General features: G+C 39.9%; 1 protein-coding gene and 2 long non-coding RNA genes across 3 annotated transcripts in view; all 3 read right to left on the bottom strand.

The window, feature by feature from the left end:
* Nucleotides 1–11031: 11031 nt before the first annotated feature.
* Nucleotides 11032–15515, bottom strand: LOC110676291. The gene is made up of 2 exons (XR_002500243.1): nt 14543–15515; nt 11032–12002 (listed from the first exon to the last, which is right to left on the bottom strand). It is a non-coding gene; the product is annotated as an uncharacterized LOC110676291 (long non-coding RNA).
* A 366-nt stretch (nt 15516–15881) lies between these two features.
* Nucleotides 15882–16981, bottom strand: LOC110676290. The gene is made up of 2 exons (XR_002500242.1): nt 16665–16981; nt 15882–16238 (listed from the first exon to the last, which is right to left on the bottom strand). It is a non-coding gene; the product is annotated as an uncharacterized LOC110676290 (long non-coding RNA).
* A 2588-nt stretch (nt 16982–19569) lies between these two features.
* LOC5579646 (zinc finger protein 329) overlaps nt 19570–25614 on the bottom strand; it is a 68970-nt gene continuing 62925 nt past the window's right edge. The window contains exons 2-4 of the mRNA XM_001648055.2: nt 22306–23268; nt 22064–22236; nt 19570–21370 (exon numbers count right to left, since the gene is read on the bottom strand). Of these exons, the coding sequence (XP_001648105.2) occupies nt 20742–21370; nt 22064–22236; nt 22306–23246 (1743 nt within the window). The 5' untranslated portion in view covers nt 23247–23268 and the 3' untranslated portion in view covers nt 19570–20741. The remainder of the gene's footprint in view (nt 21371–22063; nt 22237–22305; nt 23269–25614) is intronic.

The raw sequence follows: 25614 nt of genomic DNA, 5'->3' as shown, positions 1-25614 counted from the left end.
CATGCGTCCAATTTTAGAAAAGGGCCTCCAAATGATGGTTTTGTCATTCAATTAATCAATTTCGATTATCTATTTGACCATCCACTTTTGACTTTGGTCCGAATAAAATCCTCTTTTAACGTGACTGCCTTCGTCAACGATCATACCATGTTGAAAACACCAGTTCTCGTCCGATCACTGAAGTTAAGCAACATCGGGCGCGATTAGTACTTAGATGGGTGACCGCTTGGGAACGTCGCGTGTCGTTGGCCTTTTTGCATTTTTTATTTACATCCTGAGGGTGAATTTGGGTTCTGGGGGGCATTTTGAGACAATCTTACCATGTATGAATTTTTCGAAAAAGGCCTCTAAATGGTGTTTTTTGGCACTTGAAAATCCGATGTGGTCGGAACGGGATTCGAACCTAGGATGGCAAATTGATATAATCGTTGCATGTGTCCAATTTTAGAAAAGTGCCTCCAAATGATGGTTTTGTCATTCAATCAATCAATTTCGATTATCACTTTGACCATCCACTTTTGACTTTGGTCAGAATAAAATCCTCTTTTAACGTGACTGCCTTTGTCAACGATCATACCATGTTGAAAACACCAGTTCTCGTCCGATCACTGAAGTTAAGCAACATCGGGCGCGATTAGTACTTAGATGGGTGACCGCTTGGGAACGTCGCGTGTCGTTGGCCTTTTTGCATTTTTTATTTACATCCTGAGGGTGAATTTGGGTTCTGGGGGGCATTTTGAGACAATCTTACCATGTATGAATTTTTCGAAAAAGGCCTCTAATGGTGTTTTTTGGCACTTGAAAATCCGATGTGGCCGGAACGGGATTCGAACCTAGGATGGCAAATTGATATAATCGTTGCATGTGTCCAATTTTAGAAAAGTGCCTCCAAATGATGGTTTTGTCATTCAATCAATCAATTTCGATTATCACTTTGACCATCCACTTTTGACTTTGGTCAGAATAAAATCCTCTTTTAACGTGACTGCCTTTGTCAACGATCATACCATGTTGAAAACACCAGTTCTCGTCCGATCACTGAAGTTAAGCAACATCGGGCGCGATTAGTACTTAGATGGGTGACCGCTTGGGAACGTCGCGTGTCGTTGGCCTTTTTGCATTTTTTATTTACATCCTGAGGGTGAATTTGGGTTCTGGGGGGCATTTTGAGACAATCTTACCATGTATGAATTTTTCGAAAAAGGCCTCTAAATGGTGTTTTTTGGCACTTGAAAATCCAATGTTGCCGGAACGGGATTCGAACCTAGGACGGCAAATTGATATAATCGTTGCATGCGTCCAATTTTAAAAAAGTGCCTCCAAATGATGGTTTTGTCATTCAATTAATCAATTTCGATTATCACTTTGACCATCCACTTTTGACTTTGGTCAGAATAAAATCCTCTTTTAACGTGACTGCCTTTGTCAACGATCATACCATGTTGAAAACACCAGTTCTCGTCCGATCACTGAAGTTAAGCAACATCGGGCGCGATTAGTACTTAGATGGGTGACCGCTTGGGAACGTCGCGTGTCGTTGGCCTTTTTGCATTTTTTATTTACATCCTGAGGGTGAATTTGGGTTCTGGGGGGCATTTTGAGACAATCTTACCATGTATGAATTTTTCGAAAAAGGCCTCTAAATGGTGTTTTTTGGCACTTGAAAATCCGATGTGGCCGGAACGGGATTCGAACCTAGGATGGCAAATTGATATAATCGTTGCATGTGTCCAATTTTAGAAAAGTGCCTCCAAATGATGGTTTTGTCATTCAATTAATCAATTTCGATTATCACTTTGACCATCCACTTTTGACTTTGGTCAGAATAAAATCCTCTTTTAACGTGACTGCCTTTGTCAACGATCATACCATGTTGAAAACACCAGTTCTCGTCCGATCACTGAAGTTAAGCAACATCGGGCGCGATTAGTACTTAGATGGGTGACCGCTTGGGAACGTCGCGTGTCGTTGGCCTTTTTGCATTTTTTATTTACATCCTGAGGGTGAATTTGGGTTCTGGGGGGCATTTTGAGACAATCTTACCATGTATGAATTTTTCGAAAAAGGCCTCTAAATGGTGTTTTTTGGCACTTGAAAATCCGATGTGGCCGGAACGGGATTCGAACCTAGGATGGCAAATTGATATAATCGTTGCATGTGTCCAATTTTAGAAAAGTGCCTCCAAATGATGGTTTTGTCATTCAATTAATCAATTTCGATTATCACTTTGACCATCCACTTTTGACTTTGGTCAGAATAAAATCCTCTTTTAACGTGACTGCCTTTGTCAACGATCATACCATGTTGAAAACACCAGTTCTCGTCCGATCACTGAAGTTAAGCAACATCGGGCGCGATTAGTACTTAGATGGGTGACCGCTTGGGAACGTCGCGTGTCGTTGGCCTTTTTGCATTTTTTATTTGCATCCTGAGGGTGATTTTGGGTTCTGGGGGGCATTTTAAGACAATCTTACCATGTATGAATTTTTCGAAAAAGGCCTCTGAATGATGTTTTTTGGCACTTGAAAATCCAATGTTGCCGGAACGGGATTCGAACCTAGGACGGCAAATTGATATAATCGTTGCATGTGTCCAATTTTAGAAAAGTGCCTCCAAATGATGGTTTTGTCATTCAATTAATCAATTTCGATTATCACTTTGACCATCCACTTTTGACTTTGGTCAGAATAAAATCCTCTTTTAACGTGACTGCCTTTGTCAACGATCATACCATGTTGAAAACACCAGTTCTCGTCCGATCACTGAAGTTAAGCAACATCGGGCGCGATTAGTACTTAGATGGGTGACCGCTTGGGAACGTCGCGTGTCGTTGGCCTTTTTGCATTTTTTATTTGCATCCTGAGGGTGAATTTGGGTTCTGGGGGGCATTTTAAGACAATCTTACCATGTATGAATTTTTCGAAAAAGGCCTCTGAATGATGTTTTTTGGCACTTGAAAATCCAATGTTGCCGGAACGGGATTCGAACCTAGGACGGCAAATTGATATAATCGTTGCATGTGTCCAATTTTAGAAAAGTGCCTCCAAATGATGGTTTTGTCATTCAATTAATCAATTTCGATTATCACTTTGACCATCCACTTTTGACTTTGGTCAGAATAAAATCCTCTTTTAACGTGACTGCCTTTGTCAACGATCATACCATGTTGAAAACACCAGTTCTCGTCCGATCACTGAAGTTAAGCAACATCGGGCGCGATTAGTACTTAGATGGGTGACCGCTTGGGAACGTCGCGTGTCGTTGGCCTTTTTGCATTTTTTATTTGCATCCTGAGGGTGATTTGGGTTCTGGGGGGCATTTTAAGACAATCTTACCATGTATGAATTTTTCGAAAAAGGCCTCTGAATGATGTTTTTTGGCACTTGAAAATCCAATGTTGCCGGAACGGGATTCGAACCTAGGACGGCAAATTGATATAATCGTTGCATGTGTCCAATTTTAGAAAAGTGCCTCCAAATGATGGTTTTGTCATTCAATTAATCAATTTCGATTATCACTTTGACCATCCACTTTTGACTTTGGTCAGAATAAAATCCTCTTTTAACGTGACTGCCTTTGTCAACGATCATACCATGTTGAAAACACCAGTTCTCGTCCGATCACTGAAGTTAAGCAACATCGGGCGCGATTAGTACTTAGATGGGTGACCGCTTGGGAACGTCGCGTGTCGTTGGCCTTTTTGCATTTTTTATTTACATCCTGAGGGTGAATTTGGGTTCTGGGGGGCATTTTGAGACAATCTTACCATGTATGAATTTTTCGAAAAAGGCCTCTAAATGGTGTTTTTTGGCACTTGAAAATCCGATGTGGCCGGAACGGGATTCGAACCTAGGATGGCAAATTGATATAATCGTTGCATGTGTCCAATTTTAGAAAAGTGCCTCCAAATGATGGTTTTGTCATTCAATTAATCAATTTCGATTATCACTTTGACCATCCACTTTTGACTTTGGTCAGAATAAAATCCTCTTTTAACGTGACTGCCTTTGTCAACGATCATACCATGTTGAAAACACCAGTTCTCGTCCGATCACTGAAGTTAAGCAACATCGGGCGCGATTAGTACTTAGATGGGTGACCGCTTGGGAACGTCGCGTGTCGTTGGCCTTTTTGCATTTTTTATTTGCATCCTGAGGGTGATTTTGGGTTCTGGGGGGCATTTTAAGACAATCTTACCATGTATGAATTTTTCGAAAAAGGCCTCTGAATGATGTTTTTTGGCACTTGAAAATCCAATGTTGCCGGAACGGGATTCGAACCTAGGACGGCAAATTGATATAATCGTTGCATGTGTCCAATTTTAGAAAAGTGCCTCCAAATGATGGTTTTGTCATTCAATTAATCAATTTCGATTATCACTTTGACCATCCACTTTTGACTTTGGTCAGAATAAAATCCTCTTTTAACGTGACTGCCTTTGTCAACGATCATACCATGTTGAAAACACCAGTTCTCGTCCGATCACTGAAGTTAAGCAACATCGGGCGCGATTAGTACTTAGATGGGTGACCGCTTGGGAACGTCGCGTGTCGTTGGCCTTTTTGCATTTTTTATTTACATCCTGAGGGTGAATTTGGGTTCTGGGGGGCATTTTGAGACAATCTTACCATGTATGAATTTTTCGAAAAAGGCCTCTAAATGGTGTTTTTTGGCACTTGAAAATCCGATGTGGCCGGAACGGGATTCGAACCTAGGACGGCAAATTGATATAATCGTTGCATGTGTCCAATTTTAGAAAAGTGCCTCCAAATGATGGTTTTGTCATTCAATTAATCAATTTCGATTATCACTTTGACCATCCACTTTTGACTTTGGTCAGAATAAAATCCTCTTTTAACGTGACTGCCTTTGTCAACGATCATACCATGTTGAAAACACCAGTTCTCGTCCGATCACTGAAGTTAAGCAACATCGGGCGCGATTAGTACTTAGATGGGTGACCGCTTGGGAACGTCGCGTGTCGTTGGCCTTTTTGCATTTTTTATTTGCATCCTGAGGGTGAATTTGGGTTCTGGGGGGCATTTTGAGACAATCTTACCATGTATGAATTTTTCGAAAAAGGCCTCTAAATGGTGTTTTTTGGCACTTGAAAATCCGATGTGGCCGGAACGGGATTCGAACCTAGGATGGCAAATTGATATAATCGTTGCATGTGTCCAATTTTAGAAAAGTGCCTCCAAATGATGGTTTTGTCATTCAATTAATCAATTTCGATTATCACTTTGACCATCCACTTTTGACTTTGGTCAGAATAAAATCCTCTTTTAACGTGACTGCCTTTGTCAACGATCATACCATGTTGAAAACACCAGTTCTCGTCCGATCACTGAAGTTAAGCAACATCGGGCGCGATTAGTACTTAGATGGGTGACCGCTTGGGAACGTCGCGTGTCGTTGGCCTTTTTGCATTTTTTATTTGCATCCTGAGGGTGATTTTGGGTTCTGGGGGGCATTTTAAGACAATCTTACCATGTATGAATTTTTCGAAAAAGGCCTCTGAATGATGTTTTTTGGCACTTGAAAATCCAATGTTGCCGGAACGGGATTCGAACCTAGGACGGCAAATTGATATAATCGTTGCATGTGTCCAATTTTAGAAAAGTGCCTCCAAATGATGGTTTTGTCATTCAATTAATCAATTTCGATTATCACTTTGACCATCCACTTTTGACTTTGGTCAGAATAAAATCCTCTTTTAACGTGACTGCCTTTGTCAACGATCATACCATGTTGAAAACACCAGTTCTCGTCCGATCACTGAAGTTAAGCAACATCGGGCGCGATTAGTACTTAGATGGGTGACCGCTTGGGAACGTCGCGTGTCGTTGGCCTTTTTGCATTTTTTATTTGCATCCTGAGGGTGATTTTGGGTTCTGGGGGGCATTTTGAGACAATCTTACCATGTATGAATTTTTCGAAAAAGGCCTCTAAATGGTGTTTTTTGGCACTTGAAAATCCGATGTGGCCGGAACGGGATTCGAACCTAGGATGGCAAATTGATATAATCGTTGCATGTGTCCAATTTTAGAAAAGTGCCTCCAAATGATGGTTTTGTCATTCAATTAATCAATTTCGATTATCACTTTGACCATCCACTTTTGACTTTGGTCAGAATAAAATCCTCTTTTAACGTGACTGCCTTTGTCAACGATCATACCATGTTGAAAACACCAGTTCTCGTCCGATCACTGAAGTTAAGCAACATCGGGCGCGATTAGTACTTAGATGGGTGACCGCTTGGGAACGTCGCGTGTCGTTGGCCTTTTTGCATTTTTTATTTGCATCCTGAGGGTGAATTTTGGGTTCTGGGGGGCATTTTAAGACAATCTTACCATGTATGAATTTTTCGAAAAAGGCCTCTGAATGATGTTTTTTGGCACTTGAAAATCCAATGTTGCCGGAACGGGATTCGAACCTAGGACGGCAAATTGATATAATCGTTGCATGTGTCCAATTTTAGAAAAGTGCCTCCAAATGATGGTTTTGTCATTCAATTAATCAATTTCGATTATCACTTTGACCATCCACTTTTGACTTTGGTCAGAATAAAATCCTCTTTTAACGTGACTGCCTTTGTCAACGATCATACCATGTTGAAAACACCAGTTCTCGTCCGATCACTGAAGTTAAGCAACATCGGGCGCGATTAGTACTTAGATGGGTGACCGCTTGGGAACGTCGCGTGTCGTTGGCCTTTTTGCATTTTTTATTTGCATCCTGAGGGTGATTTTGGGTTCTGGGGGGCATTTTAAGACAATCTTACCATGTATGAATTTTTCGAAAAAGGCCTCTGAATGATGTTTTTTGGCACTTGAAAATCCAATGTTGCCGGAACGGGATTCGAACCTAGGACGGCAAATTGATATAATCGTTGCATGTGTCCAATTTTAGAAAAGTGCCTCCAAATGATGGTTTTGTCATTCAATTAATCAATTTCGATTATCACTTTGACCATCCACTTTTGACTTTGGTCAGAATAAAATCCTCTTTTAACGTGACTGCCTTTGTCAACGATCATACCATGTTGAAAACACCAGTTCTCGTCCGATCACTGAAGTTAAGCAACATCGGGCGCGATTAGTACTTAGATGGGTGACCGCTTGGGAACGTCGCGTGTCGTTGGCCTTTTTGCATTTTTTATTTGCATCCTGAGGGTGAATTTGGGTTCTGGGGGGCATTTTGAGACAATCTTACCATGTATGAATTTTTCGAAAAAGGCCTCTAAATGGTGTTTTTTGGCACTTGAAAATCCGATGTGGCCGGAACGGGATTCGAACCTAGGATGGCAAATTGATATAATCGTTGCATGTGTCCAATTTTAGAAAAGTGCCTCCAAATGATGGTTTTGTCATTCAATTAATCAATTTCGATTATCACTTTGACCATCCACTTTTGACTTTGGTCAGAATAAAATCCTCTTTTAACGTGACTGCCTTTGTCAACGATCATACCATGTTGAAAACACCAGTTCTCGTCCGATCACTGAAGTTAAGCAACATCGGGCGCGATTAGTACTTAGATGGGTGACCGCTTGGGAACGTCGCGTGTCGTTGGCCTTTTTGCATTTTTTATTTGCATCCTGAGGGTGAATTTTGGGTTCTGGGGGGCATTTTAAGACAATCTTACCATGTATGAATTTTTCGAAAAAGGCCTCTGAATGATGTTTTTTGGCACTTGAAAATCCAATGTGGCCGGAACGGGATTCGAACCTAGGACGGCAAATTGATATAATCGTTGCATGTGTCCAATTTTAGAAAAGTGCCTCCAAATGATGGTTTTGTCATTCAATTAATCAATTTCGATTATCACTTTGACCATCCACTTTTGACTTTGGTCAGAATAAAATCCTCTTTTAACGTGACTGCCTTTGTCAACGATCATACCATGTTGAAAACACCAGTTCTCGTCCGATCACTGAAGTTAAGCAACATCGGGCGCGATTAGTACTTAGATGGGTGACCGCTTGGGAACGTCGCGTGTCGTTGGCCTTTTTGCATTTTTTATTTGCATCCTGAGGGTGAATTTGGGTTCTGGGGGGCATTTTAAGACAATCTTACCATGTATGAATTTTTCGAAAAAGGCCTCTGAATGGTGTTTTTTGGCACTTGAAAATCCGATGTTGCCGGAACGGGATTCGAACCTAGGACGGCAAATTGATATAATCGTTGCATGTGTCCAATTTTAGAAAAGTGCCTCCAAATGATGGTTTTGTCATTCAATTAATCAATTTCGATTATCACTTTGACCATCCACTTTTGACTTTGGTCAGAATAAAATCCTCTTTTAACGTGACTGCCTTTGTCAACGATCATACCATGTTGAAAACACCAGTTCTCGTCCGATCACTGAAGTTAAGCAACATCGGGCGCGATTAGTACTTAGATGGGTGACCGCTTGGGAACGTCGCGTGTCGTTGGCCTTTTTGCATTTTTTATTTGCATCCTGAGGGTGAATTTGGGTTCTGGGGGGCATTTTGAGACAATCTTACCATGTATGAATTTTTCGAAAAAGGCCTCTAAATGGTGTTTTTTGGCACTTGAAAATCCGATGTGGCCGGAACGGGATTCGAACCTAGGATGGCAAATTGATATAATCGTTGCATGTGTCCAATTTTAGAAAAGTGCCTCCAAATGATGGTTTTGTCATTCAATTAATCAATTTCGATTATCACTTTGACCATCCACTTTTGACTTTGGTCAGAATAAAATCCTCTTTTAACGTGACTGCCTTTGTCAACGATCATACCATGTTGAAAACACCAGTTCTCGTCCGATCACTGAAGTTAAGCAACATCGGGCGCGATTAGTACTTAGATGGGTGACCGCTTGGGAACGTCGCGTGTCGTTGGCCTTTTTGCATTTTTTATTTGCATCCTGAGGGTGATTTTGGGTTCTGGGGGGCATTTTAAGACAATCTTACCATGTATGAATTTTTCGAAAAAGGCCTCTGAATGATGTTTTTTGGCACTTGAAAATCCAATGTTGCCGGAACGGGATTCGAACCTAGGACGGCAAATTGATATAATCGTTGCATGTGTCCAATTTTAGAAAAGTGCCTCCAAATGATGGTTTTGTCATTCAATTAATCAATTTCGATTATCACTTTGACCATTCACTTTTGACTTTGGTCAGAATAAAATCCTCTTTTAACGTGACTGCCTTCGTCAACGATCATACCATGTTGAAAACACCAGTTCTCGTCCGATCACTGAAGTTAAGCAACATCGGGCGCGATTAGTACTTAGATGGGTGACCGCTTGGGAACGTCGCGTGTCGTTGGCCTTTTTGCATTTTTTATTTGCATCCTGAGGGTGAATTTGGGTTCTGGGGGGCATTTTAAGACAATCTTACCATGTATGAATTTTTCGAAAAAGGCCTCTAAATGGTGTTTTTTGGCACTTGAAAATCCGATGTGGCCGGAACGGGATTCGAACCTAGGACGGCAAATTGATATAATCGTTGTGTCCAATTTTAGAAAAGTGCCTCCAAATGATGGTTTTGTCATTCAATTAATCAATTTCGATTATCACTTTGACCATCCACTTTTGACTTTGGTCAGAATAAAATCCTCTTTTAACGTGACTGCCTTTGTCAACGATCATACCATGTTGAAAACACCAGTTCTCGTCCGATCACTGAAGTTAAGCAACATCGGGCGCGATTAGTACTTAGATGGGTGACCGCTTGGGAACGTCGCGTGTCGTTGGCCTTTTTGCATTTTTTATTTGCATCCTGAGGGTGAATTTGGGTTCTGGGGGGCATTTTAAGACAATCTTACCATGTATGAATTTTTCGAAAAAGGCCTCTAAATGGTGTTTTTTGGCACTTGAAAATCCGATGTGGCCGGAACGGGATTCGAACCTAGGACGGCAAATTGATATAATCGTTGCATGTGTCCAATTTTAGAAAAGTGCCTCCAAATGATGGTTTTGTCATTCAATTAATCAATTTCGATTATCACTTTGACCATCCACTTTTGACTTTGGTCAGAATAAAATCCTCTTTTAACGTGACTGCCTTTGTCAACGATCATACCATGTTGAAAACACCAGTTCTCGTCCGATCACTGAAGTTAAGCAACATCGGGCGCGATTAGTACTTAGATGGGTGACCGCTTGGGAACGTCGCGTGTCGTTGGCCTTTTTGCATTTTTTATTTGCATCCTGAGGGTGAATTTGGGTTCTGGGGGGCATTTTAAGACAATCTTACCATGTATGAATTTTTCGAAAAAGGCCTCTGAATGATGTTTTTTGGCACTTGAAAATCCAATGTGGCCGGAACGGGATTCGAACCTAGGACGGCAAATTGATATAATCGTTGCATGTGTCCAATTTTAGAAAAGTGCCTCCAAATGATGGTTTTGTCATTCAATTAATCAATTTCGATTATCACTTTGACCATTCACTTTTGACTTTGGTCAGAATAAAATCCTCTTTTAACGTGACTGCCTTTGTCAACGATCATACCATGTTGAAAACACCAGTTCTCGTCCGATCACTGAAGTTAAGCAACATCGGGCGCGATTAGTACTTAGATGGGTGACCGCTTGGGAACGTCGCGTGTCGTTGGCCTTTTTGCATTTTTTATTTGCATCCTGAGGGTGATTTTGGGTTCTGGGGGGCATTTTAAGACAATCTTACCATGTATGAATTTTTCGAAAAAGGCCTCTGAATGATGTTTTTTGGCACTTGAAAATCCAATGTTGCCGGAACGGGATTCGAACCTAGGACGGCAAATTGATATAATCGTTGCATGTGTCCAATTTTAGAAAAGTGCCTCCAAATGATGGTTTTGTCATTCAATTAATCAATTTCGATTATCACTTTGACCATTCCACTTTTGACTTTGGTCAGAATAAAATCCTCTTTTAACGTGACTGCCTTTGTCAACGATCATACCATGTTGAAAACACCAGTTCTCGTCCGATCACTGAAGTTAAGCAACATCGGGCGCGATTAGTACTTAGATGGGTGACCGCTTGGGAACGTCGCGTGTCGTTGGCCTTTTTGCATTTTTTATTTGCATCCTGAGGGTGATTTTGGGTTCTGGGGGGCATTTTAAGACAATCTTACCATGTATGAATTTTTCGAAAAAGGCCTCTGAATGATGTTTTTTGGCACTTGAAAATCCAATGTTGCCGGAACGGGATTCGAACCTAGGACGGCAAATTGATATAATCGTTGCATGTGTCCAATTTTAGAAAAGTGCCTCCAAATGATGGTTTTGTCATTCAATTAATCAATTTCGATTATCACTTTGACCATTCACTTTTGACTTTGGTCAGAATAAAATCCTCTTTTAACGTGACTGCCTTTGTCAACGATCATACCATGTTGAAAACACCAGTTCTCGTCCGATCACTGAAGTTAAGCAACATCGGGCGCGATTAGTACTTAGATGGGTGACCGCTTGGGAACGTCGCGTGTCGTTGGCCTTTTTGCATTTTTTATTTGCATCCTGAGGGTGAATTTGGGTTCTGGGGGGCATTTTAAGACAATCTTACCATGTATGAATTTTTCGAAAAAGGCCTCTAAATGGTGTTTTTTGGCACTTGAAAATCCGATGTGGCCGGAACGGGATTCGAACCTAGGATGGCAAATTGATATAATCGTTGCATGTGTCCAATTTTAGAAAAGTGCCTCCAAATGATGGTTTTGTCATTCAATTAATCAATTTCGATTATCACTTTGACCATCCACTTTTGACTTTGGTCAGAATAAAATCCTCTTTTAACGTGACTGCCTTTGTCAACGATCATACCATGTTGAAAACACCAGTTCTCGTCCGATCACTGAAGTTAAGCAACATCGGGCGCGATTAGTACTTAGATGGGTGACCGCTTGGGAACGTCGCGTGTCGTTGGCCTTTTTGCATTTTTTATTTGCATCCTGAGGGTGAATTTGGGTTCTGGGGGGCATTTTAAGACAATCTTACCATGTATGAGTTTTTCGAAAAAGGCCTCTAAATGGTGTTTTTTGGCACCTGAAAATCCGATGTGGCCGGAACGGGATTCGAACCTAGGACGGCAAATTGATATAATCGTTGTGTCCAATTTTAGAAAAGTGCCTCCAAATGATGGTTTTGTCATTCAATTAATCAATTTCGATTATCACTTTGACCATTCACTTTTGACTTTGGTCAGAATAAAATCCTCTTTTAACGTAACTGCCTTTGTCAACGATCATACCATGTTGAAAACACCAGTTCTCGTCCGATCACTGAAGTTAAGCAACATCGGGCGCGATTAGTACTTAGATGGGTGACCGCTTGGGAACGTCGCGTGTCGTTGGCCTTTTTGCATTTTTTATTTGCATCCTGAGGGTGAATTTGGGTTCTGGGGGGCATTTTAAGACAATCTTACCATGTATGAATTTTTCGAAAAAGGCCTCTAAATGGTGTTTTTTGGCACTTGAAAATCCGATGTGGCCGGAACGGGATTCGAACCTAGGACGGCAAATTGATATAATCGTTGTGTCCAATTTTAGAAAAGTGCCTCCAAATGATGGTTTTGTCATTCAATTAATCAATTTCGATTATCACTTTGACCATTCACTTTTGACTTTGGTCAGAATAAAATCCTCTTTTAACGTGACTGCCTTTGTCAACGATCATACCATGTTGAAAACACCAGTTCTCGTCCGATCACTGAAGTTAAGCAACATCGGGCGCGATTAGTACTTAGATGGGTGACCGCTTGGGAACGTCGCGTGTCGTTGGCCTTTTTGCATTTTTTATTTGCATCCTGAGGGTGAATTTGGGTTCTGGGGGGCATTTTAAGACAATCTTACCATGTATGAATTTTTCGAAAAAGGCCTCTAAATGGTGTTTTTTGGCACTTGAAAATCCGATGTGGCCGGAACGGGATTCGAACCTAGGACGGCAAATTGATATAATCGTTGCATGTCCAATTTTAGAAAAGTGCCTCCAAATGATGGTTTTGTCATTCAATTAATCAATTTCGATTATCACTTTGACCATTCCACTTTTGACTTTGGTCAGAATAAAATCCTCTTTTAACGTGACTGCCTTTGTCAACGATCATACCATGTTGAAAACACCAGTTCTCGTCCGATCACTGAAGTTAAGCAACATCGGGCGCGATTAGTACTTAGATGGGTGACCGCTTGGGAACGTCGCGTGTCGTTGGCCTTTTTGCATTTTTTATTTGCATCCTGAGGGTGATTTTGGGTTCTGGGGGGCATTTTAAGACAATCTTACCATGTATGAATTTTTCGAAAAAGGCCTCTGAATGATGTTTTTTGGCACTTGAAAATCCAATGTTGCCGGAACGGGATTCGAACCTAGGACGGCAAATTGATATAATCGTTGCATGTGTCCAATTTTAGAAAAGTGCCTCCAAATGATGGTTTTGTCATTCAATTAATCAATTTCGATTATCACTTTGACCATCCACTTTTGACTTTGGTCAGAATAAAATCCTCTTTTAACGTGACTGCCTTTGTCAACGATCATACCATGTTGAAAACACCAGTTCTCGTCCGATCACTGAAGTTAAGCAACATCGGGCGCGATTAGTACTTAGATGGGTGACCGCTTGGGAACGTCGCGTGTCGTTGGCCTTTTTGCATTTTTTATTTGCATCCTGAGGGTGATTTTGGGTTCTGGGGGGCATTTTAAGACAATCTTACCATGTATGAATTTTTCGAAAAAGGCCTCTGAATGATGTTTTTTGGCACTTGAAAATCCAATGTTGCCGGAACGGGATTCGAACCTAGGATGGCAAATTGATATAATCGTTGCATGTGTCCAATTTTAGAAAAGTGCCTCCAAATGATGGTTTTGTCATTCAATTAATCAATTTCGATTATCACTTTGACCATCCACTTTTGACTTTGGTCAGAATAAAATCCTCTTTTAACGTGACTGCCTTTGTCAACGATCATACCATGTTGAAAACACCAGTTCTCGTCCGATCACTGAAGTTAAGCAACATCGGGCGCGATTAGTACTTAGATGGGTGACCGCTTGGGAACGTCGCGTGTCGTTGGCCTTTTTGCATTTTTTATTTGCATCCTGAGGGTGATTTTGGGTTCTGGGGGGCATTTTAAGACAATCTTACCATGTATGAATTTTTCGAAAAAGGCCTCTGAATGATGTTTTTTGGCACTTGAAAATCCAATGTTGCCGGAACGGGATTCGAACCTAGGACGGCAAATTGATATAATCGTTGCATGTGTCCAATTTTAGAAAAGTGCCTCCAAATTATGGTTTTGTCATTCAATTAATCAATTTCGATTATCACTTTGACCATCCACTTTTGACTTTGGTCAGAATAAAATCCTCTTTTAACGTGACTGCCTTTGTCAACGATCATACCATGTTGAAAACACCAGTTCTCGTCCGATCACTGAAGTTAAGCAACATCGGGCGCGATTAGTACTTAGATGGGTGACCGCTTGGGAACGTCGCGTGTCGTTGGCCTTTTTGCATTTTTTATTTACATCCTGAGGGTGAATTTGGGTTCTGGGGGGCATTTTGAGACAATCTGTGTTTTTTGGCACTTGAAAATCCGATGTGGCCGGAACGGGATTCGAACCTAGGATGGCAAATTGATATAATCGTTGCATGTGTCCAATTTTAGAATAGTGCCTCCAAATGATGGTTTTGTCATTCAATTAATCAATTTCGATTATCACTTTGACCATCCACTTTTGACTTTGGTCAGAATAAAATCCTCTTTTAACGTGACTGCCTTTGTCAACGATCATACCATGTTGAAAACACCAGTTCTCGTCCGATCACTGAAGTTAAGCAACATCGGGCGCGATTAGTACTTAGATGGGTGACCGCTTGGGAACGTCGCGTGTCGTTGGCCTTTTTGCATTTTTTATTTACATCCTGAGGGTGAATTTGGGTTCTGGGGGGCATTTTAAGACAATCTTACCATGTATGAATTTTTCGAAAAAGGCCTCTGAATGATGTTTTTTGGCACTTGAAAATCCAATGTTGCCGGAACGGAATTCGAACCTAGGACGGCAAATTGATATAATCGTTGCATGTGTCCAATTTTAGAAAAGTGCCTCCAAATGATGGTTTTGTCATTCAATTAATCAATTTCGATTATCACTTTGACCATCCACTTTTGACTTTGGTCAGAATAAAATCCTCTTTTAACGTGACTGCCTTTGTCAACGATCATACCATGTTGAAAACACCAGTTCTCGTCCGATCACTGAAGTTAAGCAACATCGGGCGCGATTAGTACTTAGATGGGTGACCGCTTGGGAACGTCGCGTGTCGTTGGCCTTTTTGCATTTTTTATTTGCATCCTGAGGGTGAATTTGGGTTCTGGGGGGCTTTTTAAGACAATCTTACCATGTATGAGTTTTTCGAAAAAGGCCTCTAAATGGTGTTTTTTGGCACCTGAAAATCCGATGTGGCCGGAACGGGATTCGAACCTAGGACGGCAAATTGATATAATCGTTGTCCAATTTTAGAAAAGTGCCTCAAAATGATGGTTTTGTCATTCAATTAATCAATTTCGATTATCACTTTGACCATTCACTTTTGACTTTGGTCAGAATAAAATCCTCTTTTAACGTATTCATACCATGTTGAAAACACCAGTTCTCGTCCGATCACTGAAGTTAAGCAACATCGGGCGCGATTAGTACTTAGATGGGTGACCGCTTGGGAACGTCGCGTGTCGTTGGCCTTTTTGCATTTTTTATTTGCATCCTGAGGGTGAATTTGGGTTCTGGGGGGCTTTTTAAGACAATCTTACCATGTATGAGTTTTTCGAAAAAGGCCTCTAAATGGTGTTTTTTGGCACCTGAAAATCCGATGTGGCCGGAACGGGATTCGAACCTAGGACGGCAAATTGATATAATCGTTGTCCAATTTTAGAAAAGTGCCTCCAAATGATGGTTTTGTCATTCAATTAATCAATTTCGATTATCACTTTGACCATTCACTTTTGACTTTGGTCAGAATAAAATCCTCTTTTAACGTAACTGCCTTTGTCAACGATCATACCATGTTGAAAACACCAGTTCTCGTCCGATCACTGAAGTTAAGCAACATCGGGCGCGATTAGTACTTAGATGGGTGACCGCTTGGGAACGTCGCATGTCGTTGGCCTTTTTGCATTTTTTATTTGCATCCTGAGGGTGAATTTGGGTTCTGGGGGGCTTTTTAAGACAATCTTACCATGTATGAGTTTTTCGAAAAAGGCCTCTAAATGGTGTTTTTTGGCACCTGAAAATCCGATGTGGCCGGAACGGGATTCGAACCTAGGACGGCAAATTGATATAATCGTTGTCCAATTTTAGAAAAGTGCCTCCAAATGATGGTTTTGTCATTCAATTAATCAATTTCGATTATCACTTTGACCATTCACTTTTGACTTTGGTCAGAATAAAATCCTCTTTTAACGTGACTGCCTTTGTCAACGATCATACCATGTTGAAAACACCAGTTCTCGTCCGATCACTGAAGTTAAGCAACATCGGGCGCGATTAGTACTTAGATGGGTGACCGCTTGGGAACGTCGCGTGTCGTTGGCCTTTTTTGCATTTTTTATTTGCATCCCGAGGGTGAATTTGGGTTCTGGGGGGCATTTTAAGACAATCTTACCATGTATGAATTTTTCGAAAAAGGCCTCTAAATGGTGTTTTTTGGCACTTGAAAATCCGATGTGGCCGGAACGGGATTCGAACCTAGGACGGCAAATGGTTGCAATCATTACATGCGTCCAATTTTAGAAAAGTGCCTCCAAATGATGGTTTTGTCATTCAATTAATCAATTTCGATTATCACTTTGACCATTCACTTTTGACTTTGGTCAGAATAAAATCCTCTTTTAACATGACTGCCTTTGTCAACGATCATACCATGTTGAAAACACCAGTTCTCGTCCGATCACTGAAGTTAAGCAACATCGGGCGCGATTAGTACTTAGATGGGTGACCGCTTGGGAACGTCGCGTGTCGTTGGCCTTTTTGCATATTTTATTTGCATCCTGAGGGTGAATTTGGGTTCTGGGGGGCATTTTAACCCTCTAATACCCAACTTTTTGTTTTCGATCTAAATATTATTTTTCGTTATCTAAAATCATTCTAAACACGGTTCGGGCAATGATTTATTTTTCTTCGCAAATTTATGAATTTTGGTTTTTGATTTTTATTATTTGTATTTTTGAACATCCCTATCCTTTTAATTTTTTCCTTGAAGCCTCTTCTGGATACTGATTTTTGACAATAATAAAAATTTGAATTTTTACTATACTTTTGAAAATATGATTTTTTAAATATTTTTCTGGATTTTTTTTTATTTTCCGTGTAAATAACGGAAAAACAGATTTGAAATCATTTCAATACCATAAGGCTCTTCTTCTGTGATAGGTTGATCGTAGAAAAATATAAAAGGTACGATTTTTTATAATACACGTTAAATGAATCCCAGGCATTTGTAGGTTATATAAGAATACAATTTTTCAAACAATTTTTAATAATACAAATAAGTTTCAAAAATCAAAAAAAAAACTTTTCTTATATGCGTGTTATGAGTTAAGGTTTAAGCCAAAAATAAAATCATTTTAATTTCCGAGCTATGAAAAAATACACAAAATTCCAAAGTGTACCCAGTCTAAAGGCGGGGTTGGGTATTAGAGGGTTAAGACAATCTTACCATGTATGAATTTTTCGAAAAAGGCCTCTAAATGGTGTTTTTTGGCACTTGAAAATCCGATGTGGCCGGAACGGGATTCAAACCTAGGACGGCAATTTAGGGTTCCTAGTACCGACCCCTTTTGACGAGTACCGGTTCTACGGTACTGTCACTCTCAGTACCGGTAGTATAGGTAAAATACCGGTGGTGGATTTTTTTTTGCAATAAGTATAAAGCATACACTAACAGTAAAAATCCTTAATAATTTTCAAAAAATTATAACTTAGAAACGGTTTGTCCGATCAGTTTGGTGCTATCCGCAAAGTTTTAGGTTATTGTTGGGACTATCTGGAAAAAAATATACACTGTAAAAAAAAAAATGTTGTAATTTTTTATATATCGAAAATAAAGCTTTAAAATCAATTTTCTCAAAAATCGTATTTTTGATTTCTTTTATTTTTTAAATGGTTAAGTAGACAAAAAATGAAATCTTTTGCACAGTGGGTCAAGATGGAGAAATCATGGACAAAAAAGTTGTGATTTTTTAAAAAAAGGTTGATTTTTCAATATGGTCTAAATAAACTTTTTGAATGCTTTTCGACCCGATTTTATGAAAGTACGCAAAATTTTCAACAAAAAAGGTATATGAGAAAATGTTGCTAATTGCTACCGAAAGTTTATTATGACCATTTTCAACAAACTCACCTTTTTTTTAAAAAAATCGTAACTTTTTTGTCCATGATTTCTCCATCTTGACCCACTGTGCAAAAGACTTCTTTTTTTTGTCTACTTCAACATATAAAAAAATTAAAAAAATCAAAAATACGATTTTTGAGAAAATTGATTTTAAAGCTTTATTTTCGATGTATAAAAAATTACAACATTTTTTTACAGTGTATATTTTTTTTTCCAGATAGTCCCAACAGTAACCTAAAACTTTGCGGAAGGCACCAAACTGATCGGACAAACCGTTTCTAAGTTATAATTTTTTGAAAATTATTAAGGATTTTTTTCTTATGCCTTTCTCAAAAGTAAGGCTAGAGTCAAAATGGCGAGCCGATGATGCAAAAAGGCATTTTTGGGCATAAAGAAAGCATGTGCAAAATTTCATCCAAATCAAAAAATACAAAAGTAAACCGACATTCGAATTTAAATGGAATCGCTCATTTCTAACGTTTTTATGGACGGAGATAAATCATACTTAGTGATTCAAAGTTTATAATTAGAATAAACCACCGTTTCTTGGTCGATTTGAGAAATTCGCCAACAACAAACTTTATCAAATTTACGTACCATTTATTGTGAAAAATTGAATCAAACGATTATTAGAGCTTTCATCAGTACCGAAAATACCGGTACTCAATGCTTTCCAGTACCGGTATTTCGGTACCAAAAAATAGTCGGTAGTACCGGCATTTACGGTACCGGTACTCCCGGTACCAAAACTCTACGTCAAATGGTTGAAATCATTACATGCGTCCAATTTTAGAAAAGTGCCTCCAAATGATGGTTTTGTCATTCAATTAATCAATTTCGATTATCACTTTGACCATTCACTTTTGACTTTGGTCAGAATAAAATCCTCTTTTAACGTGACTGCCTTTGTCAACGATCATACCATGTTGAAAACACCAGTTCTCGTCCGATCACTGAAGTTAAGCAACATCGGGCGCGATTAGTACTTAGATGGGTGACCGCTTGGGACCGTCGCGTGTCGTTGGCCTTTTTGCTTTTTTTTTATTTGCATCCTGAGAGTGAATTTGGGTTCTAGGGGACATTTTAAGACAATCTTACTATGTATGCATTTTTCAAAATGGGGTTTTTTGGCACTTTCGATTATTGGCTTGGGTTTTCACGGGTTTCACCCCCTTGGCAGTAGAAGAGTCAATGTAATTTTTCCATAAACACAACACAGCAGACGTTTTTGTTACAAAAATTCTTTATTATTAAAAGTCTTCTTGATCTATTCTAACATATTGATTTTTTGTGTTCATCTCTTTATTGTACAGAGGTTTTGGTTTTCTTAATCATCTACAAAATTATATTATTTCGAGACTGAAATCTCTTTGGTGTTATTGCACAGTTTCCGGCCTCAACCTCAGCATGGTAAGGCATTTCTAAATTTCTATGAATACTACGAGCACTACTGCTATTGCTATTGTTGGCACCATGAATATCAGCTTACCGTTCTTCCTCTAGAAAGGAGTCGTTATCATTATAAATCAAGTTGTGATAATGTGCGTAATGCTAAAAACATAATTTATAAAACGAACTTAAGTAAAAGTCAGATGATTAGAAAAACTCATTCGATTGCAGTCGTTACAGAAAATATACATTGAGAATTCAATAATAAAGCTAACTTAGGTTACAAAACAAAATAACTTTAATGAAAAATAAATGCAAGACTAGAACGTTCTCGTCCTTTTTGATAAACAAATGTTAAAACTAAAAATTTGTAAGCAAATAACTTAAACTTAAATTACGTAAGTAACGGCGAAATAAAAAGCATAGAAACATTACAATTTGTACAAAATCATAAATAAGGGCTGATTGTTTCCAAAATGCTTTTCGTTTAAAACTACAGTATTTTTTGGTTTTTGGTCCAGCTGTAATGATGGCGATGAAATTATCATTTGTATACATCTAACCTACGGGAGTATTTACACATCTAGTCGAAGGAAAACCTTCAACTTTGATTATGGCACATTAGTTCACTTGTGGTTGCGCTTTGTCGTCAATACTTTTGCGTGACCAATTCTTAAAAACTACAAAATGTGATTTTCAAATGCTAATTTTTTTTTTCAATATCCTTGTCGGATGTTGGAAAGGGCGAATGTGATGTATGAATATGACTCTTGATTTTCAATGTATAATAACTGCTTTTTTGTAACTTGTACCAGTATACCACTATAGTGGCACAAACAAAAATCGCAACAGAAGTATAACAACTGCAGTGTTGATCTCAAATTGTTAATGCATCTAAAGGAGATTTTTTTACAATTGTCAGAGTTTTGTTTTTTTTGCTATCACTTTTAGAGGTCATAGATTTCTACCCTGTTCCAAATGCTAGTCTTAAAACTAACTACAAAATTGTTACGCACTGATTGCGTAGTTCTTTGGATATTCGTAACTGCTGCCTCTACTGCTATCACTTCGTTCACTTCCCAAATTCACTTGAGCAGTTTCTCGAGAATCCATCGATGTAGATTCTCGTCGATGGCCCAAGTAGTATCCTGCTTCGTGGTTAGTGCTAGCCGTGGTACGAATAACACTAATCCGATTGTCCATAGCTGCCTTCAGCTGGGCTGACTTCTTGCAGTTGTCTTCCAGCACCTCTCGGATCTTGGCCCGTACAGCTTCTTTCTTCATCTGCTGTTCAGTCTGTCGGGCCAAATCCAAGGGACTGATGATCTGCTGCGGCGACTGATGAAACTTTCCGTAGCCGGTCGGATATCCACTGTCGTATCCTCCGGAAGAACGTTCTTTATCGACTTTCCTACGCGCTTTGGCGTGACCTTGCTTGGTCGAGGGGTGCTTTCCAGGCTTGTTCTTCATGCAGGACGAGTCTTCATGTTTGTACAGATAGGACTTCAGGGCGAAGGCTTTTCCGCATCGGGAGCATGAATGTGGCTTAGTATTCGAGTGCGTTTGCACGTGCGCCCGGAGATTCGACTTGTCGGCGAATGCCTTCTGACAGACGCTGCATTTGAATGGTTTCTCGCCTTCAATGCAAAAGAAAAAAAAAAGATAAATTAGAAAATATACTGATTTGTCGTCCTTGCCTAAATTTTAAAATTTTCAATACGGTCATGAAGATTTAAGAATTGAACTGAACATTGTTAATATGCAAATGATATGGTTTGTTACACCGTCTTCACTGCAAGACAGTTCATCGAATGTCTTTAAGCCAATTGGGCTGATTTGAAAGAAATTATAAGCGCACAAAAGATTCTTGCTTATAAAAATTACAAACAAATTTATTGACGGCAGGAATCTGTGATATAAGGCCGAAAGACAAGCCTTAGAAAGGACAGCAGTTCGAAGAGAAAAATAGAAGAGACAAAAGGATCCTTCTTTTTTGAAAGAAGACAAATTTTCCCAGCAAGCAAATCATTTTCGACCTCCCGTCCTTTCGTCTTTTGACCTTTTGCTCTTTCAACGTCTTATCCCTTAACCTTAGTAGGGTAGTATAGATGATCTCACAAATTTTAGTGCGCATAGCATCTTACGTTTCTTTAGAATAATTTTTAATTGGATTCATGAAAAATGGAGGGGTTTCTAGAGAAGTCCCTGAAACAATCGTTGTTACTTGGGTAACGTCGTTTGAATTTGGCTATTTTGCATATTTTGGGCCACGATAAGCTACAGCCATAACAAACGCAATCCTTAAGTGCTGTTAGTGGAGATGAAATTACCTGTGTGCGTTCGGATGTGACCCTGCAGCAGCCACGGCCGGGAGAAACATTTGCCGCAAGTGGGACACTGGCAACCCTGATTGTGCGTACGGACGTGCATTGAATAGGCCGGCATCGAGACGTAAACTTTGGAACAGTGCGGACATCGACGAGCCTTCTTGTCTTGTAGTGATCTACGATTACAAAATTTCACTTTTATTAAACTGATCAAATTTGAATACCGATCCATTTAGTATACTCACCGATGGGTTTGTCGATGTCGCGCTAGATTCGAAGACGTCGAGTACTTCTTTCCGCATTCTGGACAACTGTGCACATCATCCGTTGATCCGACCTCGTCACCACTGCTAGCCGTGGTACGTCCTTCGGCTTCCCTCAGTTCCCGATAGTCCCGCTCATAGATTCCGTAATCCAAAGGCTCCGCACCATTTCGATTCCCCTCTTCGCCATGGCTATAACTGCTTCCACTGTTCCACGACAACGTCCGCGACTTTTTCCGATCGAACACCTTGTGCGAGTACGAATAACTCGAGTCCTCAGACTCCTCCGACGCGTACGAGCTTCTTCTCTCTAACACATGTTCCTCCTCGGTCAATGCACGACTGGTGCTGCCGGACCTCGGTGGACTAGCCTCGACACCGCTCTCAACTGGCCTTATCGTCGAGGTGTAGTACGTAAGGCTGCCTGAGTCATACGAATCGTCACAATCGACACGTCCATCTGCTTCCCTTATCTTACTGACCCTTTGTGTCTGCTGCAATTTCAGTTTCCGATTGATCTCCCAGTTCGTCTTCCATTTCTTCTTCGTCGCAGAACATGACTGTGTCACTGGTTGGTGTTCTTTCTTCTGGTCTGTTGGCGATGGCGATGGATTGTTGAGATAACGTTTCCGATTGTCATCGTTATCGTCACCAAGGGGACCGTGATAAGAAAGTGCGTAGTGATAGTATTCGGGCGGGTGATAACCAGCTGATTCATGCTGCAAGGTGTAGTATTTGGCTCCACTGTATTGTTCCGGGTGGTGATAATGTTGTAGATGATGATTGTGATGGTGATGGTACTGCTCTCCTGGTGAGGCGTTGATGGTTGTGCTCAATTTTCCGGCAGCCAACGATACCTCCGCCAGCTGGGTAAGATTGTAGAGCTCCTCCGGAACGCTGCTACTTGGCATTTCCTGAACCATCTTGACTCGAATGGCAGCAACCCTGCAGGCAGAGATGAAACACGAGAAAAGGCAATTAAAATCCACTAAAAACAGATTCATCTTATAGAGATCATCACGGCAGGCTGTGTTGGTGGGTGTGAGCGAACCATATCCCGGAACTACGCGAACGTAAACTAATAATTCCCCTCATGACGCTTCCGCGTCGCCGTCTTTCTCTATGGCAATTGCCGCATTTACGCCCTTCCCATTTAGAAATTGCTTTTAGAGGTGAAAATCATCAAAGAAAATTTATTGCTTTCATATGGCAGTCGGTGGTGCGATCGCTTTCCATGCGTTTTTGGGAGGTAGTATCTCGCATTTATTTGACTCTACCTATACCGGTTCATTATATTTATAGACTTCCCTAAGTCAACCACTCGACTCGTTGTAACCCGTGTAATGAGAGGAAACGATGTGAGGGCTCTTTTGGCGTTTCGATATCAAATTCCGAAGGATTAGGTTAAAATCTAAGTTTAACAGGATTGAATTGACTTACACATAATCGAGTTCTCCTGGACAATCATACAACTTGTGGAAGTTTTACTTATCTTGAAAAATTGTTCCAGTGTAGATTTACTATGTTTTTTTTTTAATCTGGCCCCTGTTTTTCACCTTTACAGCCACGATTCGTACTCAAAATTAATCCTTATATTATAAGTTATATAATGATTTCAAATCGAATTCGTTGAACATTTTAAACTTATGAAAAAATGTCATTATACTAATGTTTTTTCTTTCAAGAATAGTTTCTATATCTGGAGGAATGTTTGAACGCCGTACTGTTCTCCATAATCCATGCATCAAAGAAGATATGATTTTAATAGACATTTGGTTGTTTTTTATATTTTATGGGAAGCACCACTATTTTTACCAAGGATGTTTTTAAGCGAAACTCGTTTAAAATTATAACTGAACTAGATGTTCGCGTTATGGTATTGCCTTGAATACTATCTTTGCTAATTTTTCTCCACAAGCAAAGTGACCAGTCCATCATGGCCTGTGTACCTTTATCACACAGATAAATCAAAACAAATCTTTACAAGTACATATATCGTTTCTTCTTCTAACTATTTTTTTTTTTGAATTCTTTTCTACAAATTCCACCAACAATTCCACCTAGTATTTCTTTTCCGATTGTTTTCTGTAAAAACTTTTGATAAAAATTGCATTTTAATTCTTTCTAGAATTCGGCGCGGGGGCTTCAGATTTTCAACACATTTGGGATTTTTTGTCGAGATATCTTCAAAGCACCTTAATGCATTATTTTATTGCAGAGGATTTCATTATTTCCAAGGAAATTTATGCGAATAACCCTTGATGAATAATTTGAAAAGCTCTGAAGAATTACTAGATAATTTTGAAGCGGTTATCTTAAGAAACCCATAATTATGGAAATTATAATTCTACAAAAACGAAATACATGGTCGCAGGTAGAGAAAGAAACCAGGTTTAGTGGTGTTGAGTTGGTATTTGAAGTTTTGAAGATTTTATTCTTCCTGCAACACTTGTGATATGTGACAATGACGTTCTCTATGGGAAAGAAGCGTAGGCGTTGAAAGAGGCAAATCGGAAGGCCTACAGTATTTTAGAGCTAAATGGTTATGCTGCAGCTAGGATGTAGAGTGACAAAGATGGAAGCAGCTTTACGACGAACACCTGAATGGAAAAAGCTCTAGACAATGAGAGAAATGACCACCTCAGCATTCCAAACGATGGAACTCAACCTACTTCCACTTCGTGGGAGGTTATCTTCAGCTGCAAAAGAACAACAAGCCAACTGGAACTCCTTTGTGGAAGGCCCTAGGGAAGGTCATGCAATCGTATTTGTTTTCGCGTGATTAGCAAGTGTTTTTTCTCGGTTTGCCGTGCTTTGCTAGACGATGATCTAAGCAATCGCGTTTGTCTTCGCGCGCTTTGCTTGGGAGTAGAGTTATTGTGCACGTGCTGTATCAAAATTTCTTTTTGCATTTCGGTTGCAAATCCATCAAGTTTTCATTGAGTAGTTGATGAACATAACGGCCTACTTTTCCAACCGAACCAAACAATGCTGAAAAGTGCTACTTTTCAGCACTCTTTTCGGTGCTGAAAAGTAGCACTTTTCAGTACTGTTTCTGTAGGCGTCAACCGAATAACCCAGTCTCCTCATGTCATATGTGCTTATTCTGCGCGACGTATAAATCGAGACGAGTCGTTCTCACCTCGGGTGACGTGTGACGACTAATCAAATGGGAGCGAGTTGACACGTCACCGACTCATCTCGCAAAGAATAAGCACACTTGCCTCTGATTCTAGGGTTTATTCTACGACTTGGGTATGTGAGAATTGTTGGTGTTGAATTCTCGACTTG

The sequence above is a fragment of the Aedes aegypti genome, chromosome 2 (assembly GCF_002204515.2).
Source record: "Aedes aegypti strain LVP_AGWG chromosome 2, AaegL5.0 Primary Assembly, whole genome shotgun sequence".
In the NCBI taxonomy this organism is placed as follows: Eukaryota; Metazoa; Arthropoda; class Insecta; order Diptera; family Culicidae; genus Aedes; species Aedes aegypti.
The sequence above is the reverse complement of the archived record's forward strand: the minus strand, read 5'-3'. Positions and strand labels throughout refer to the sequence as shown.